The sequence below is a fragment of the Coloeus monedula genome, assembly GCF_965178545.1.
Source record: "Coloeus monedula genome assembly, chromosome: 3".
NCBI lineage: Eukaryota > Metazoa > Chordata > Aves > Passeriformes > Corvidae > Coloeus > Coloeus monedula.
Genome location: NC_138783.1, coordinates 112,258,477 through 112,277,681, shown reverse-complemented (window position 1 = coordinate 112,277,681; position 19,205 = coordinate 112,258,477). Strand labels below are relative to the sequence as shown.

Genomic DNA, 19,205 nt, shown 5'->3' with positions numbered 1-19,205 from the left:
GCCCGAGGTGACCCATCAGCCATGTGGGTTTTGTTGTGCAGATTCACTTGGCTTGTGGGCAGGTGAAAGTTTTTGGGCCAGTTTGGTGGAGCACAGCAGCTCTCCTTCATCCTTTTAACTTTTAGGACTACTGACATCAGCAGAAAGTCATAGAGTGACCCTGACCAGAGCATTTCCCAAGAGTCCTCTTTGCTTTCACATCACCCAGCACTGTGCAGCCCCACACTGTGAAGGGTGTTTGTGGGCAGCAGTGCCAGAGCTGAGCACAGCACAGTCATGGCCCTGCATGGGCACTGCTGCAGCTCTTCCCTTCTCCCTGGGGGATTGGAGACCTCAGTGAACTGCTGTCTTCCTCAGAAATGAGAGTTTCTTCTTCCTCATGGCCAAAGGGATTTGGGAGGGAGACACAAGATTCACTGTGTGCATTGCAGAAGGTGCCACCACTCATGCACCTATAAAAAGAAAAATAAAACAAGGGGTTCTGCTTGGTATCCCATGAGAAATGTGGGACTGGCAGTGCCCTCCTGTGTCTCCAAACCCAGATCCATTACAGGCAAATCTGCTGCAAAATGCTGCTTATAAACTTGGCAGGCTCTGTCTTAATTATGTGCTCTTGCCTGAACTCCCAAGTCCTCCCAGTATCCCCAGGGAGGGAGGCTCTGGGAGATCCTTACTGCTCTGGGCTTTGTGGTGCACTACAAAGATTAAGACAGCCATGGAAATCTGTGAGCATGAGGTGATATTTGTAAGAATCCAAGGAAAAAACTGCCCTTTTCCCATCTTGTTTCAGTCCCTTTGGGCAGACTTAGGACCAGAGTCAGGCAGTTGCTCTTAAGTTGTAATTTTAGAAGCACTTTTCTTCTTTCTTTGGCACAAAGAACAACAACAGAATCCACGCAGCCACAGCTCTTTCAAAGATTGATCTTACAGTTAAGGAAGAGTGGAGGGAGCAGAGGGAGGAGGGCAGCAGAGACTGGCCCAGAGGTGCCCAGTGTCCTTCAGAGGGCTGGAGAGAGGGACAGTCCCTGGCTGCTTCTTCCCTCTTTCCCCACGGCCTCCCTCCCAACCCTGGTGCTGAGACATCCTACCTGCAACCGAGAGGGAGCCAGAAGGTCCTTCCTGTATCATCGTTTTCCTTCAGTGCTTCCCATACCTTCATTTTTAAGGAAAGACACCAAAATCTCACTCTGATTCTCTTTGCTTTCCCAAATTTTCCTCCCCATCTGAATTGCACAGGCATTCAAACAAACAAACAAACAAATAAATATAACGGTCTCCATCCCATCCCAAATCTTTGCCAGGGTGTCCCATGTTGCCAATGCAGGCTCAGCCTGGTTCAGGGAGTGGCAGAGGGCAGCTTAAAGCTGGTGAAATGAAGATCACCTGAGCTGTGCAGGAACAGCCCAGCCCTGCAGAATTCATTCACGTGTCCTCCTGAGGGAGGGATGTCCTGAGGAGTAATGTCCTACGTACTTAATTCCATCAGAACAGTCTTGTCCATTTGTGCTACTCCAATGCTTGCAAGAGATGCAGATTATAGAGAACTTTTTGAAGGACTGGAATGCAGAGGCTACAATGCTTTGAAAACAGAAACATGACCAAAGCCGAATTTCAAGACCAGAGAGGAAGAGCTTAAGGAGAAAAAAAAAAAAGGACTTAAGAATTCAAATGTGTTTATTTTCCAGCTAAAATTAAGTTGCATGTTACAGGGAAATGCGTAAAGGAATTTGTCAGTATTTAAAGACTTCTGCTCTTTGGATTTTTTTTCCCCTCTGCCAAATAGTTAATTTAGGCTACAGTAACCAATTATTCCTACACAGTGCTGGAAATGGTGGCAAGCAGGACTTGTTTCACCACTGCCAACAATCTGAGTATTTCAGCAGCTGTAGAATTTTTAAAGAACCAGGTCTGTGGTATAAAAGTGGCCAAACACAGGGTGGAAAGAAGAAATAAATGTGATTCCTGTGCTGGTGAATTCCTGGGAACCTCTGGGTTAATGGGAAAAAAACCAAAGAAACAAAACCAAAACAAAAAGAGTAAAAAATTAAAAAAAAAAAAAAAAAAGAAAGGGAAAAAGGGAGCAGAGGAGGAAGTAAAATGCAGACTGGTTGGTTGTGCTGCTCCAGTCTGGGCAGGAAGCTGATCTCATGACAAGATCATGACTCCAGTTGTGACATGTAAGAGGCTGCTTTCCTGAGCACGTTCCCGGGATGGAATGGTTTGCCTGGCAGTTACCCCTCGCCAGTAGCACAGGAGACTCCAGCTCTGCCCTGGGATGGCTGGGGAGGCAGACTTGGAGGGAGCACTGCCCTGAAACCACTTCCTAAAGTTTCAGGCTTTGCACTGCTGTTTGGGCCCTGGGAAAGTTTGAGGAGTCAGCCCCTCTGACTCCCTCTGTATCCCCTTTATTGCTGACTCTTCCATTCCCTTGGATAAAACACGGTAGTTAAAGGACAGAGGCAAAATGAAAGTGACCCCTGTGCTGCAGGGTGGCACTGGGGCCATTATGGACAGTGCTATTTGTGTCCTGCTTATTTTCCTAATTCACTTGTGCTTATTTTTGATGGCTTATTTTGTTTTTTCTCCAGAAGTAACACACGTCAAAGACAGCTTCGGGTCAGCATTGCCTGTGGGATGATAGTGGTATGGGCACAGTTCTCCTGAAGATGTTTTTCCTGGACATCTTTTTTTAGGTGGATGTGTTCCTACTCATCTTCTGAGTTTACAAATCCTCATTTTTGCAAGTTATTTAGCATACATTTTTTAAAAAATCCCCTTTAAAATATGGAAAGAACTTAAAAATAATTTCACTTTCTATTAAAAGTACTGTTTTTAATTGGGGGAGAAAACAACTCCCAAGGTTTCATTTGTGAAGACCAACATAACACTGTGTGTGTGCATGCAAACAGGCAGGAAGGAGATCAAAATTATTTCATACACAGAGAAAGCTTATCTTAGTTTGTGCTTTTTCCAGTTAAGCCTCCTCACCCCATCTGCTTCTCCTCATGATTGACAGCTGATTGCACTTCCTATTTCTAGCATGTTTTCCTGTCAGGTTATCCAGAACTGCTACCATTGGGTGAACTGCTTCCCTGGGGAAAATGACCCCATTCAGCCATAGGGCAGAGCCTCCCTGCTCCCAAGGAATCCATCACAACCTAGGGCACAGCTCCCTGGAGGTTTCCAGAGGGCAGAACTGCACCTTCACCAGTGGGGCAGAGGTGGTTCAGGCTCACCTGGCTCCAAAGGAGTCAGAGCTGCTCTGGGCTTCACAGCTCTGCCATGTAGCAGAATGTAGCTGCCTCTTCTTGGCTCTGCCAGCCTGCAGAAAAGTTGGGATGGGCCCACGTGAAATAATTGGTACAGCTGTTTTTACGGGAGTTCTTTCTCTTTTTTTTTTTTTTTTTTTTTTTTGCTACAGCAGAGACTAAAAGGGACAGAAATAGTTGAGAGCTGGCTTTTTCTTTCCAAGCTGATGCTGTAGCACAGTCAAGATTTTGATTAAACACCTGCCATAGGGTGTGGTTGGAGCTCCCATTTAGCTCTCCAGGGTTCCAAACCTGATCGCTCAGGTACTGCAGCAGACTTTTTTTCATATCAATTGTATGGGTACTTGGACCATGGCATTGTAAAGAAGTATTTAAAATACGGAGTTGATCAGGTGAGTAGACTGACAGCACTGAAGTCCATGACTTCACAGTGCTGGCCATCAGCTACCAGCTAAAATACAGTGAATTTATTTATCTCAGCCACTGCTTCTATGCCCACAGCCTAATGAAAAGCATATGCTCACTAGATTAAGGACATGTAAATTTGCCATCACAAATTCACACACTGGAGCCTAATTAAGTGGAATTCTACTGCCTTTGTAATTTTGTGCAGCCATCAATTTTGTTCCCCTTATGAAACATTTTAAACATTTTATGATGTGTATTCATGCCAAGAACTGAGCTATGTATTTTTGTTGATGTTGGGTGACATCAACAATACTAAATTTGATTGCCAGGGTCCCTTAGTGTGAATCCATCCTTCAGCAACAGAGGAATCTCTTTGAACTCTGAAAGCACACTAGCAGGGCAAGTCCCTGTTTAAGGATGGGATTTATATTCTAGGTGCTGTCCTCGACCACTACAGACTACAGATGCAGTACATGCCTTTTTGATCTATTCTAGGAAATAATTCCTGGTAATTGTTATCGACATCCAGGAGAATCTCTACACTTCCAGAGCATTGGAAGTCCCGTGCATTTCCTGGTTTTAGACAGCCCCATCTCCTGCCTGCCACACACAGACACCATCTGTAGCAGCTGCTTTTCCAGCAGTTCAGGTCGGAGAGCACACTGGAGCAGATGTTCAGATGCTTGGCTTTGTGCCATCCATCAGTTTCTGTTTATCTGAAAGGAACGTGGCCACCTGGGCTTTCTGTCCCCTGTCCCTCAGCCCTGGGCAGGCAGGACACATTGCACAAGTCTGGGCAGAAACACCAGGGTGGTGATTTCACACCATGAGCTGTAGGAGCCCTTTACAGTTCAGTTCCTGCACAGCAATGCTCTGCATTAGTGGCACAACAGGACAGGAAATAAATTCTGGGTTCCCCATTTTTTCCAGTTTCTTCTGTTCTGACAGATTTGAAATCCAACAGTTTCACTTCGGTCTTCCTTGACCTGGCTCCTTTTCTGTCCTGCAATACTTATGTGGAAATGCTCTCTCCACTTCTACAAAGATGAAAATCCCTAAGAATATGGTTCAGGGCCTGCAGAGGGGAAAATAAAAAATGCAGGAGAGTCCCAAACCCTCGAGAGAAAAGAAAAAATTTCTAGAGAACATTTGTGACTTTTAGCTCAAAGCACCAATTTAACCACAGCCAAAAATTGTCAGTATAGGATTCAAAATGTCATTGTTTTGGAGGGTTTTTGTTTTGTTTTGAGAGAGATGCTTATCTCCTTACCTAGACTCTGGCAGTGTGCTTCTTAGATCCGTGAAGGGTGACCTATAAATCCCAGCAATCACTTGCCAGGTTGCTCAACATTTGCATTTCAATGTGGTTTCTTCATTTCCACTTCCTTTTTTTAGATGTAACATTTACACATTTCAGATCTGCTTTAGGCTTCCCTTGCCTGTGTGTTGCTACAGCTGCAAGAACTCTGAAAGTTGCCATTCCTGCCACAGAGAAGTCTGGAAAGTTGAGGCAGGCATGAAGGCTGATTATACCTCCCTCTGCCAGTTTTAGACTTTAGAGCATTACCTAGAGAAAAGCAGTATTCTGACTCTTAAAAGAACCCTTTAATTTATGGCTTATTTTCTCTTTTCAACCTAAGTATCAAAAGCAAAGCTCAGTCTTCAATTCTGACTCAGAATTCCTTCCTTCAGAGATATCAGCACCTCTTGAGGACATTTAAGGTCTTCCCCAAGCCAAATCTGGGCAATATAAGACCAAGGTCTGAAGAAGACCCAATCAAATACACCTCACCCTTTGTGCCAGAAGCCAAGTTCCCCAAGGGAAAACTCTCTTTGGCGATCAGATCACTACTCCTGCAGCAGTTGCATCCTAAGCCCTCTGTGGAGCCTATTCCAGCCCAGTGAAAGCTGCTTGCTACCAAATATTGCAACACAACCCTCCTGCCCTTCTCACTTTGAGCACACACGATACCAATACCAACTGTTATTTTCCTTGCATCCCCTTCCTGCCTTGGCTTCTCACTGTTGTCTTCCTTCACAGAACTTCACCTGAAAGTTTTGCTGCTTTCCTCATAGCTCTGTACACAAAACCTGTGATTTCTGCCATATCACATAAACCTTTTTACAATTTATATTCTTGGGGTGATTTTAAGAGAACAATCAAGAGCAGAGCTGGTGGTGTTGATGGCACTTTCATTCTAATCAACTTAATTCTAAGTATAAAAAGGCTATTCCTGGCTCAGTGATCAGAGTTGTAGTTGCCTGTTTGATTAGCAGTTATGGACCAATATTGTTGTATAATAAAGTATGTCTGGCTTTCCTAACTCAAACTAAAGTACAGGGGCTCTGGAGTGGTTCAGAATGCAGTCTGTGCTGCACAAAGCATTTGGTATTTAAGACACAGCACACACGACCGTGCTCAAAAGCATCTTTAGTACCAGTACAGCCATGAGAAGGAACAAATGTGGTACTAACAGGAGGAGTGGGAATTGCAATTCGCCCTTCAAAGTACTCTAAGACCAGCTTTAAAGAGTAAAATTAGAGCCTACACAGGCAGCTGGGAGAGAGCTGACAGGCAGAGACTATCTCAATGGCAGGTCCTGCATTTGAACAAATTCTACACTGCCAACTTCAGACTGACTAAAATACAGCTGTTAAATACTTACCATTAATTACACAGTCCCTTTAAACAACTAGCTCCTGTGAAACTGTACCAGTATCTGAAGTGGACTGCTAATCTGATCAAGCCTCTGAATCCACTGTTACAGATGACAGAATTCTTATTTAGATACTGCACTGGCAATATTTACACATTGTATTAGCAATAAATCTAATCATAATCATTGACATAATCACTGTGTCCTACTTCTCACACCTAGCTGAGAGCCCTCCCTTGACTACTCTGTCATGGTGTGTTACAGAATGTTCAATAATTACAGTCCTGTCAGAGGAACTGCCAGTGCAACTCTTCCTTTCTATCTACTGAGATCAATCATCCAGATTAACTTTAAATGCCATTAGAAGTAATTTCAAGTCATTGTAACATATACTGAACTGGATTTCTTGGACTCAGGCAAACATGCAATTTGCTCAATTCAGCCTGAATCACTGTCCAGGATCTCCAAGACATGAACAACTTCAATGCCACCAATTCAGACACTCCCAGTAAACTAGACTAATTCAGGGAGAACGTCTTTTCTGGAAGTGGAACAATTATCTCTTAACAGTAGGGAAAGTTAAGCACATTAGAGGACAAGATGATAAAAAAAGTAGTTTCCATTCATGTTGCTGTAGTCTGGAAAATCTTTTACCACAAGAGCAATTGAGTTTCTAAGAAGGAGGTAGCTCTAAAAAAGACCCAAGCCAGAGATCAACCACTTGTTTTAACTACACCCACTATCTGGTTTAGGAAAATCCACACAAGACAATCTTTCTTTTGAAGGGTAATGAAAACTAAACTGCTGCAGGCTTAGGGCCACTGTCACACATCAGATGCTGCCACACGTGCCCTGGTCAGCTGAACAAATCCTAAACAGAAGTAGCTACGTCTACAAAGGAATAAACTGATTCCAGAACAACTGTTCTTTGTTTTATTGAATGGGTGAAGCAGAACTATAATCCAGGTATACTTAAATCAATTGTTGGTCCACTCTTATCATCAAAAAGAACTGATTTTTTTTTCTAATAACATCAACACAAATGGAAGGAATATGAAGCATCATAATAGGAACTTTCAACTGTACGTGACGTTAGACCGTGACCAGACTGGGGCCACTTCAGGATTTACAGACTGCGCTGCACAGATCAGCCACACCAGTTATTCACCTCCCAATCAATAAAGTTCTGGGCAAAGGATCCTTCTGAGCCATCAACATGAGATCAAAATGCCATTTGTGCTACTAGAGTCCTAGGCTGATAGAAGTATTTCTATATTTAGTATTTTACTGAAGAATATTTACTATCCTCTCTGAAGTTACATAGAACCATTATAAATATTTACATCAAACATATACAGCTGGTTCATAATATACAACACAACAATTTAGCTATAATTTTTAATCTTCCAGTGTAGAAGTTTCAAACAACATCTTGCTATTGTAATTTCAATTCATCTGGTTTGCACAGGCACAGGCAGTACAGGGCATTTCAAAAACTCATGTTACATGATAAAAAAATGGAATGATATCACTTTAATAACAATTACTCTAGGGAGTGTTGCTTTGGTTTTTTTAAGCAAGCAAATTTCAACTTCTAAATCCCATCTGGTGCTACTACTAACATTTAAAATAGTCTTGAGAGGGGGAAAAAATACTTAGAAATAAATACACCTTTAAAAAACTTCCACAATTAACCATGTCAGAATATTTGTTTTCCACACAGGTTAAAGGAGACCTTGCTCTTCATCATCTTCCTGTGCTGAAATACAGTGCAGTTCAATCCATTCTTATCTTCTGATTTGTCATCCTATAAATAATGCTGTCATAGCCAGGATCCATGTTCCAGAGGTTGTAGGAGATAACTATCACAGCCAAAGCCAGCCCTATCATCATCCACAGAACAATGTTGAAGATTACAGAGTAGTCGTAGTTATATGGATAGGCAAGGTTATATGGATTTTCTTTTTTAGGCTGCAATAAAGAAAATATTTATTACTTTAAAGTGAGCTTGCACACCAAACATTTAGAGTCCATCCAAAGTGTGAGCAACCTAAATAGGAAAGATGCATTTTTGTCTAGACAAATCTGATGCAAGGGCACAGAATGCAAAGAAGTGATTATGTGAGTGGCATCAGTGGAATCCAAAAGAAGAGGTTGACAGGAAAATGAAATTCAAAGTGCTGAACCTGGGGCAGAACAACCCTGGTGACAGCACAGGCTGGGGACTGAGCAGCTGGGCAGCTGCAGAGAGGGACTGGAGCTCCTGGTGGACAAGGGGAATAGGAGCCAGCAGTGTGCCTCTGGAATGCCACAGGGCAACTGCACCCTGGACTGTGTCTGGTGTCCAGCCAGCAAGCCAAGGAAAACATGTATTCCCACAGCTGGGAGGCAGGCTTTGCATGCTCTGGGAGGTAACACAGAAAGGCAAATTCTAACAAGGCATAAGGGGTAAAGTTTTTACCATGAAAGTGGTTAATGATTTGGAGCAAGAGAGGCTGTGGGACTTCCAGGGATGGACTTTTTAAGAACTTGGCTGGAGCAACCTGATCTAGCTCCTACATTAGTCCTGCTTTGAGCAGTAGGTTGGACTGGATAACCTCCAGAGCCCTCCTCAAGTGAAGTTACTGGATGATTAAGTGAAGATCAAGACAAGTAAGTAAGCTGCACCCACATCTAAGTCATAATCAGTATGCTAGTACTTAAAAAAAAGCTACACTCAGGTGAACTGATACAATTTGGATCACGTTTAATAAATGAGATGTAGAAAAATGTGGCTCTACTACCTGTGAAGCCTGGAGAATGGACCGAGTCTTCCTTGAGAGGGGAGAGTTAAACTCCTTCACAGCCACCACTTCTACTACTGCATTCCCACTATACAGATTAAACATCTCATCTGCAAACTGGAAAAGAAAAGGTGGTTTAATTAAAAGCCTAGACTGTAGCCAGGAATTAAGCAGAGTTTTGTTTGCAAGATGTCCTAAAACATAAGACGGCAGCTTCAAGACTAATTATGAGAAGCTACAAAAGTTAACACTATTTTAGAATTTCACTAAGAAAGTGCCAACTTTCACCTGGTCTTTCAAACCCCCAATCACTGTTCAGCAGACTGTAGCTTATGCCTGCTTTCTGGGCTGAAACTTACTCTTTTATCCCTTTTACAAAAGGCACATCCCCACATCATTTCCTAATTGCATGTCTGTCAGCTCCAACAAAATATTTAGGTTCTCAAACTTCCACTAAGAATCTATGAATCTGAATGTTTTAATCTGGTCTAAATGCTAATATGTCTAATATTTAAATATATTTACTTAAGGTCAAAGAGGCCAAAGAGCAGTGCTTAGAGAAAACAAGTATTTGGCTTAACAAACTGATGTTTTTGCACTTTTTCATCAAGCTTTGGAAACTCTCAAAAGTGACCGATCTTAATAAAAATTTAAATAATGATTATGTAAGACCTGCTGAAGAATTACTTTCTTGCACTCACTGATGGATGAGCAGCAGTTATTTTAAAGTCTTAGAAATTTAAATTTACATAGCTTTGTGGGCAAGGGTAAACTAACCACTGCACCCTGAGATAAAGATATTTCTGCATTTCTAAGAGCCTCTTTTTGTGAGACATTCTGGTGGGTTCAAAGGCAAGGTGTTTGTTTAAGAAAAACAAATGTATCAAATCATGTTGATATATGGTTTCAATACACCTCTACTCCTTCATGCAAAATATCTAAACACATTGTAGAATCATGCCAACACTTTCCAGAGAGGCAAATTTTAACATTCAATTTTATAACTAAACAACTGCATTTTAAAAACCAAACAACAACAAAAACAAGCATGAGACAAGCGATCACTAATGAAGTGATATCGCACTCCTTTGCAGTTAACACAAAAATTATTTTCTTAGTAGTACCGTGAGTTTTGTTCATTAGGTAGAAAATGTACCTTTTGCAAAGAGTCTACAAGAATTTGAGAGGCATCCTTGAACTGCTGAGAGTCTTCCCCATATCGTTTTCCAACCTCTTCCAAACCAGACAGCTCCAGGGAATACAGGTCTGGAGAGTGATCTTTGGCTAAGTGCTTGTGTCGAGACAGCTTTGGCACACCATTGAGGGCAGGAAGAAATTAATTCATACACAGGTTACTTTAAAAACACATTGCACAAAAATCAATTTACTTGGACTAATCCAGCCTCACTTTCTACCATCGTGTTCCATATTAATTAGGAAATGGAATTCTTGCCAACTTAGAAGATGTCTGTAACTGTTTCTTTTTTTAATTCTACAGAAGAAAGCAGACGATCAGTACATAGCATCTGTTCCTAACATGAAGTTACATACACATAATAGAGAGCTGGACTAAAAAGAAATAACATACTTATTGACATCAGAATCCTTCTTCCGTAACTGCCATGAAAATAAAACTCAGAGACAACAAAAACACGTAACTATAAGACTTAAGATAGCAGCGTTTCCTTGTCAGAAGCTGGCCCTTGCAAAGCTCAGTAGGTTGCAACTTCTACCTTGCTGTTGCCCATGTACAAAAGTAATCTATTTGAGGAGTATCATCCAATTGTCAGAAAATCCAACCAATACAATGCAAAATATCTCAAAGGAGAGTAGTGACATTCTTGCATTTCTACAGGTGAGAAGATGCAGCACTGATATTTGCCTGCACAAGACAACAGTCTCTGAACACAAGGAATTTAATACCATCTTCCCAACTACTTAACCTGCAGCCTTTCTAGCCTGCAAGACAAAACCAAGTTGTTCTACCCCATTTTCTCAAGAGCCCCATTTCTCTCCACTACCCCTTCACCTAATGTGAATTTTTCAGTTTTTCCACGACTCCTACTTCAGTAGTTAAGGGCTGCAGCTTAAAGGACTCACAGAAAAAAACAAACCAAAACGAAACAAAGATCCACACACCACTGACCCACTAAAACAAACCCTAAACCACAGGAAAAAGACAGCAGCTTCTTTGTAAAAAGATCCTCAGAATTAAAAGCTCGCCCTACCATTGGAGCATTTCTACCACCATCACTATTCATGGTACAAAAGTCACTCCAGTCTTTTCAGATAAAATGGTATTTTGAAGTAAAATGGTGGACAGGGCAAAGAATATGTTCTTAACTACTATTATACTTCACAAGTAAGGCAAGAAAGAAAGCCCCAGCAAATTCTTCACTGAGTATTTCCCGTGTCTTTGGCTATGGAGAAACAGCAGCTCAGATCTCCCCGTTCTGACCAAACACAATACAAAAGAAAACCATAAATTATTAAGGTTCTCATTCACAATTGCAGTGATGGGGCTGATATAAAAAGAATGCATTATTTAAACTGATGGAACCAGCTGATGGCACACTAGAATATGTATCACTGGTTGCCAAGCATCCTGGCTATGGCTTCTCTGCCTTTAAAGGTCTCTGAAGTTTGTGACACAAGACAGGGGAAAATGTTTCAAAAAACCTTACCAGGCTTGCAATATCATGCAGGACTTGAAGTTCTGACAGAAAAAGCAAGTCAACCTGGGGGAAGAGGCAGAAAGAGACAGGTATTTTCTTTGATGAAACCCAAGTTAGGGAAGCCTTGTTTTGTTGCCAGTATTTTATAACAGTTGTCTGCTACAACATCAGAACACGCTAGAAAAAAAGAACTCTTTCAATAAAGTTACTTAGAAAAAACAGTTTGAACTCTATTAATTCAGTTAGAAAAAATTAGGAGTGGGCTCTCTTAGGCAAAGAAAGAGGGAAGAAAGAGTGAGAAAATGAGAAAAGCACAAGCTAACTAAGAATATTAGAAAAAAACCCCGTAGACATTCCCACTGATGGATGATTTTTTACCTCGTTGTTCCTGCTGAGGGAGTTGAGAGGGAGGGAGCTGAGGATGGAGTTGTCCTGGAAGAGACGGTTCCGCAGCTGGCGCAGCGTGACAGAGAGATCCTCAAACACGGCATTGGCCTTGCCCACCATGTACACCCTCTGCAGGAACAGCCACTGGTCACTGACAGCAGAGGCTCCTGCTCAGTTTCTCCAGTCACACATTAACAACCACTCATGCTTGCAATCTCCAATCCAGAATTTCACGGGATCAACTGGGTTTGCTCCAGCCACACAAATGGAAAGAGGTTTCACTCTCTGTAACACGTGGAACTGGGAGTGAAGCAATACTCACTTCCTCACTGGGGGCCAGCTGCAGCACCACCGGCGTCTCCTCAGAGAACAGAGTATGGATGGCATTTGCAACACTGTCCAGACTGAAAGGAACAGCCTGGAAGACAAAGTCTAGTTTGAGTTTTGGGTTAAACAGGGGCTACTGATCTTAACTAAAAAAGTCTGGAAAAGTAAAGGGTATGCACATTTCCAAAGTGGTAATAAATAACAGGAACCTACGTGCAAAAACCCCCATCACCTGTGTTATCTATGAACAGATTTTATTTGTGTATGTGGCAGACACAACATATTCTTAAGAACTCCAAGGGACCATGACTGTGAATTAAGAGGCTTATTTACGCTTTGAGTATAGCCTTGTTTATCAGTAAAACAAGACCAACAAATATAGAAGCTATGCACAAGGGGAAGCAATCTCGCTGCAAATGGAAAGTTATGAACCACAGAAAACTGATGGGTGAAAATATACCAGCAGAAAGACAAACTGCTGAAACGAAAAAAAGACACATAAAAAAACCTACTAAAAATAGAAGAAATGCTAGCACAGTATAGTGCCATTACTGGCAAGCTAACAGAACTGTTTGTAAGCAGTTATTTGTGGGTTTTATCAGAAAAAGAAGCAGAATGGCACATTTTCGTTCTCTACTTAAAGTGTCCTATGACAGAAGAGGCAATGGCAAAAATTTAAACCCAGGAAATTTTAACTTAACACAAGAACAAAGTTTTTTGCTCCAAGGGTAGTCCAACAGTGGCAGGGGTTGCCCAGAGGTCATGGAGGGGTTGCCCAGAGGTCCATTTGTGGAGATGCTCATATCCTGACTGAACACAGTGCTGGTCAGCCTGCTCTGGCTGATCCTGCTTGAGCAGGGTGTTGGATGAGATGATTTCCAGAGCTCCCTTACAACCTAAAGGATTCTGTGTTGCTGTAACAAGCCTGAGAAGCCCTAGCAAAGACAGAGACAGGTAAATGTAACATCTGTTGATTTCTTCTTGATACAGTATAATGGAACATTGTCTCTAAGTGGTGTATTTCAGTCAAGTACTTGAGGAAAACTCAAAAGACCACTTAGAGGGCAATACAGTACATCCAAAAATCAACACCATATAAAATGTTATCACATACTCAGCTGAAGCAAAAAACACAACAATTCTGATTTTGAAATATTAAGTTAACATGAGAAGAAGTGGATTGGTACAAACATTAAAATTAGCTGTCTTTCAAGGAGAACATGCTTTGGTCAAACAAGTTACTGAACTCAACTCAGGAAGCCCTAGGTGATCTCAAAAGCCTCCTACCTTGTACAGAACCCTGACTACGTATTTGATCTACACAACCTGATCCATCATTTTAGGAGATATGCAAACTTCAGGTGAAGTAGGAAATAAGTGAACATTAGGGGCTACAGCAGAGAACCATGTACTTGCCATTAGACCACAGGAGCCCCAGGAACCACAGGACAGTTCCAAATGTGGATACTCACATTCTCAATGGGGTAGGAAAACCCTTTCACAGGCAACTTGTCCACACCCTTCACTGTCACCAGTACAGTGGCTCGTGGTCGGTGAAACAGATCACCCACTGCCAGCCCAGGCCAGGGGAGGTCCTAGTACAAAATAGCAAAATAAGTTGTACTTCACAGGCAAAGAAAAGAGTTCTTCCCAGCAAAACAAACTTATTGTTTGTTTTTAATAAATATTAGTTATTACAGCAAAACAACTTATCCTGTTAATGCCTCTGTGCAGGACAGCCTATTGGAAATTTCATGGGGAAGTAAGTTAATACTAGACTGCTTTCATCTTGAGTAGTACCTCAAGTCAACCATGAAGGAACAGTTAAGTTTAAAATCTGCCAGTAACTTCATAGCAAAGTCTACTAAGAAAACATTATATATAACGGACACATAAAGAGTTATTTCCCATAATTAAATTATAAATACTTCAGTCTGTATTTAGTAAGTGAAAGCTGAACTTAAAAAACCCACTAACATCTTGACATTCTCAGTACAAGAAAGAAACGGGGTGGAAAGGAAGGGGAAGAGAGGGAAGTGTCAATCACAACAACGGGCAACTAAACTAAAATATACAAATTTGCACAGAAATACAAAAAGATTTCTTAGTAGCTTACTACAATTACAAATGAGTAAGAGCACAGTGGCTACCTGACAGGTTTATTCAGGCACAAAATACAAATTCATCTGTCTGGAATAGAGGCAAACAGATTTCCCCATGTGTGTAAATGACGTAACTGCCCCTTTTTTTTGAAAGCCAATTTAACTGCGTTTTAGAATTAAATGTCATTGACATTATGAGTTGTATCACCTCACAGAAACAAAGGAAAAACCTTTTAAAGCATCATCAGGGACAAAAATGGGGTTTGGTTTTGTTTTCCTTTACCAAGGGAGGAATATTGAATAACGCTTTATGAGAATTCCCAATGTAATGCATTAAGAATTCTAAATTCTCTACAGCAGCCTTGCTGCACTGTTTATGTTCCTGGACTAGTTAGTTTATGTTAGTTTATGTTCCTAGACTACAGCTTTGAGGTGAGCTGCAAAAGGAGTGCCTGGGCCCCGCAGTACTCTCCATACCAGGGCTGGAAGCTGCCATTGATCTCTGCCTTAGGGACAGCTTTCAGTAACTCTCAGTTCCAGGGCTGAACTGAATAATCATTCAAACATTTCCTTCCCTGCCTGCTTCCAGGATTGAATTAATATTAATAGAGAAATATTTCTAAAGGATGCTACAGACCCATCACAACAAATGAATCCCAAGCTGTGGCAAAGGCACAGAGTGAGTACTGAAACACTTTTTTCCATGATAACTGATATATCTCAGGATGACCAGGATGCCAAATGGACAGATCAGGTCAAACCCCACTATTTTTCTGGGTGTCTTTATATGCAACACACACAATACCATTCAATACATTGGATTTTCTTGCTAAAATGACCAAAATTTACTCCTTAGTCGTACTACTCATACAAGTTTGTTACTAGTTTGATTACAAAAAAGCAGAATTAGTTGACAGCATGGTATTTTCAAATTCCAAAACAAAGGCTAAACAGCCTTGCATTCAAACCAGCCTTATCAGATCTCTTCCCTAGCTGATGTATGGAAGAAATGAGAACTGGCTGCCCTCACCAGCACTGTGAGAATGCCTCAGCCTGCAGATTTCAGTATCTGGCTGCACACAGACACTGCCAAAGATATCTGGCTATTAGACTTTAATCTACTGCTTCAACAGCCACTCATCCCTGCTGAAGCCCAGCAAAAAAATTCAGTGGGCAAGATGGAATCAATACAAGGGCTCCTGCTCACGTGCCCCACTTGAAACATTGCTAAAGTTGTATTCAAATACCTACTGTGGAGACACACTAGGACAAATCATGTTTCCAAGGTTTTGGACTACTTCCTAAGTAACCAACCTACTTGTTCTAACTCTGCTCAGCAGACAGGCTTGCTGACCTGAAAAAATGCCTGCCTTGCCAAGCCATTTCTCACAATCTTCAGAGTACTCAGGAGCAGAGCCCTACAGAGAGCTTGTGTGCAAGAAGTGACAGTGGTTCCACAGATTCTCAGTTTGTGATCATGGATGGAGGGGATACAGCATGCAGCTGGGTCTCAGAAGAACTGAGGAACAGCACTGGAAAGTCTCTGCAGGCTTCCTTCTACAGCTGGTGACTCAAATGAGCCAGCTAGCACAGCCTCTGGCTACTCATATGACCCACATGGCTCTATCTTGGAAACCACCTCTGACAAGTCATGCATTCCTCAAGAGAAACAGGGCAATATTTTATATATTCCAGCACATGACAGGAAGATTTGCATGTTGAGTGAGCAAGTCTGTAGCTTTAGAGGTGTTTCACAATCAAGACCTGGAACGTACTTCTTCAACAGAAAAGCCCATGGTCAACGCAGCAACATCTGGGATCCGCTCACCAGGAATCGGCCAACTTCCATCTCGGAAAACAACTGACTGAGGTGATCGTAAGATACTGAATTCACCACCACATACACCTAAAAAACAGACATAGAAAGCTGTCAGAGCTCCTGCAATCTTTTCCTTTACATAACATGGGAAAAGAGCATATTTGAGCCTTCATTCCTTCTTCCTCTCTCTCATGCATATCAGTTTATGCAAAGCCAGGAGTGAGAACAGATCATTTTAATGCTCTGGAATACAAAATAAGGTTTCTATACATCAATGTCTAAGAATGAACAGATCCTTATTAACAAAAGCAGGACAATTATTCAAACAACAGCACAACACAGTGTAACAAGCTGCAAGTAGTGTTACAGTTCAGACCAGGTAAAATGAACTCTCAGTGGAGCCAGGCAGACTCCAAAATCCTGTTAAGCTCACAATGCACCAGCACAGCTCTGTCTGCTTCCAGGACTGCTTGGCTCAACACCTCTGTTCATGCAAGCAACAGCCAGGGCCACTGAGCCCAGAGCCAGGAAGTCCAGTGGAATTTGTCAGTGCTGGCTTAAACCAGGCACTGCCAGGACAGCCTGGCTCCTGCAGAACAGCTCTGGTGTCCCTGGTCTGCCTCCTCCACCTCAAGACACTGGGAGATGTTTGTCTTCCTTGGATGCAGCGCTGGACCTGAGCTGATTGTGTGGAGCCACAATCTGCAACACTTCTCATGCCAGGTTTTCACTCATCTGGGATCCCCCTTCACTCTTTTCCCCATTACCTTGAGTAGCAAAGTTGACTAAATGCATATTTCTGAACTGGTTTATGATGACAGTAATTTACTGTGTAATAAGGTTAGAAAGGATTCCACAGAAATGAGAGAAGGGCTTGTTTCAACCTGACTTCCTATCTTAAATAAGTCACTTAGGCACAGCTGCAAAACTGTGTACATCAAAATTTATATAAATAAATTTTAAAACTTCTTTGGTGTATATAAACAATAACATGCACAGTGCAAAATTTCAGGCATATACTCCCCAATGAGCAATCTGAGTGGGTTTCCACTAGAAAACTGATTTGATACAACAAAATCAAGTATCAGAGTAATAAAAATTTGCAGGCCTCTATGTTCAAGTTCTAATTATACAAGTCTGACTGCACACTTCAAAATTACATGAATAAAGTAACTGTCTAAAGAAAATAAAAGCAATTATTCATATGATCACTGAAAATTGGTTACCAATCCAAGCAGTGATATACAATAGTTTTCCAGGGCATCTACAAATCCAAAGGCTATTTACAAAAACAGTGCAACAGTAAACTGATGTGTTGGGCAGCTAAAAACTTCCCTAACATTACTTTAACTAATGTGACCTTGAAGATGCTGTTTCAAAGCCTGGGTCATGATCATGCATACAAATGTTGACAGTAAATCTGAGCTATGTTATGATAAACACACCAAAGGACAAAGTTCTGAGATGCAGCTTGGGGAGGGGGGACAAAAGGAAGGAAAGAGGCCAAACCAACCAAGGTACATGGAGCAGATTCAAGCATTTTTTAATTTAAATTGATGTGTTCCTTGGGTGGCCTGCTACCAATTTTAATGGTGGATCAACCCACATTTTTGAAGGGCGGACATGTTTCCAGAACAACTTCTTTAAGAATTTACAAAATGGCTACAAATCCAGAGGGTTCCACATGCTGCTCTCCACAAGGCTGTAACACAGTCACACATCATTTAGGTCAAACTAGCTTACTTAAGGCAAGATTGCTCAGGCGGGTTAAATCAGAGAATTAACCCCTTACAATTAAATTTCCCTCACTACACTTGTTCAAGATTTCAATGATTAAAACTGAATCTGAAGTTGCGAACACCAGCAGATTCTCTTCATTGCCTAGGAAATAGTTTAAAAATTCCTACCCTGCATTATAGAAAATATACAATATATTATCTAAATTTATATAATAGTTTAATGATATAATTATAAAAATAACTTTAGATAACGAATTTAAACAATAAAATTACAGAAATTTGTAATTTAACACAAACCAGCCCTTGGATTGAAAGGGACAGGATAAAAGGGTTCGAGCACCGTCTCTGGGGGTGGATGGGAGGAGGTGGGGGCGGGGAGCTGCAGCACAATGACAGGCCCCAATCCCCCCCCGCCGGTCCTGCACCTGCCACACAGGGGCAAAGACAGCTCCCCTCACCTTCCCCCCTCACCGGGCCCCCTCCCCAGCGCTGCGGCCCGGCCCCTCTCCCGCAATCTCCCCGTGCAGCGGCCCGGCGGCTCTTCCCGGTTCCCTCGGCGCTGCCCCGCGACGGCCCGACCCCGCTCACTCACCGGCGACACAGGCCGCTGCCACCAGCGCCGCCAGCCCCAGGGCCCGGCAGGCCCCGCCGCGCCGTGCCATGGCCGCCATGAGCCGCCGCCGGGCCGCGCCGCCGGACAGGCACCCTGAGCGCCCCGCCCACCAGCTGACGGACAGCCGCCACAGCCAATCGGCGGGTGGTATTCAGCCCAGGTAGGCGGAACTAGGCAGAGCTGACCAATCGCCGGCGCAGGGCCGTCCCTGTCACGGGGCTGAGCGGTCAGCTGTCCCGCCGGGGGCGGAGTCTTTATTTGAGTGGTGTTCCCGTTTGGCCAATCAGATCTCCGGAGGCCGCTGCACCATTTTCCTCCCCGCACTGTAAACCCGGGGGGGAGCGGCGAGGAGGCGGAGCCAACTGACAGCTGATTCAGCCAATCGGAGCGCGAAGCGTCGGTCTTTGCCCCGCCCATGCTAGTCAG

General features: G+C 42.6%; 1 protein-coding gene across 1 annotated transcript; it reads right to left on the bottom strand.

The window, feature by feature from the left end:
* Positions 1-7,247: 7,247 nt before the first annotated feature.
* Positions 7,248-18,866, bottom strand: ATP6AP2 (ATPase H+ transporting accessory protein 2). Its single transcript, XM_082279467.1, has 9 exons — positions 18,759-18,866; positions 16,384-16,514; positions 13,979-14,101; positions 12,502-12,597; positions 12,171-12,308; positions 11,802-11,855; positions 10,274-10,423; positions 9,118-9,234; positions 7,248-8,305 (listed from the first exon to the last, which is right to left on the bottom strand). The coding sequence occupies exons 1-9, from the start codon at positions 18,835-18,837 to the stop codon at positions 8,111-8,113; spliced, it is 1,083 nt and encodes a 360-aa protein (XP_082135593.1). The 5' UTR covers positions 18,838-18,866; the 3' UTR covers positions 7,248-8,110.
* Positions 18,867-19,205: the final 339 nt, after the last annotated feature.

Bases quoted from the DNA above. Each gene is read 5' to 3' on its own strand.
- ATP6AP2 (XM_082279467.1), bottom strand. From the start codon at position 18,837: ATGGCGGCCATGGCACGGCGCGGCGGGGCCTGCCGGGCCCTGGGGCTG. The intron at 16,515-18,758 runs GTGAGTGAGCGG...TCTGTTTTTTAG, and splicing joins GGCAGCGGCCTGTGTCGCCG to GTGTATGTGGTGGTGAATTC. The intron at 8,306-9,117 runs GTAGTAGAGCCA...TCTTTATTGCAG, and splicing joins CCATTCTCCAGGCTTCACAG to CCTAAAAAAGAAAATCCATA.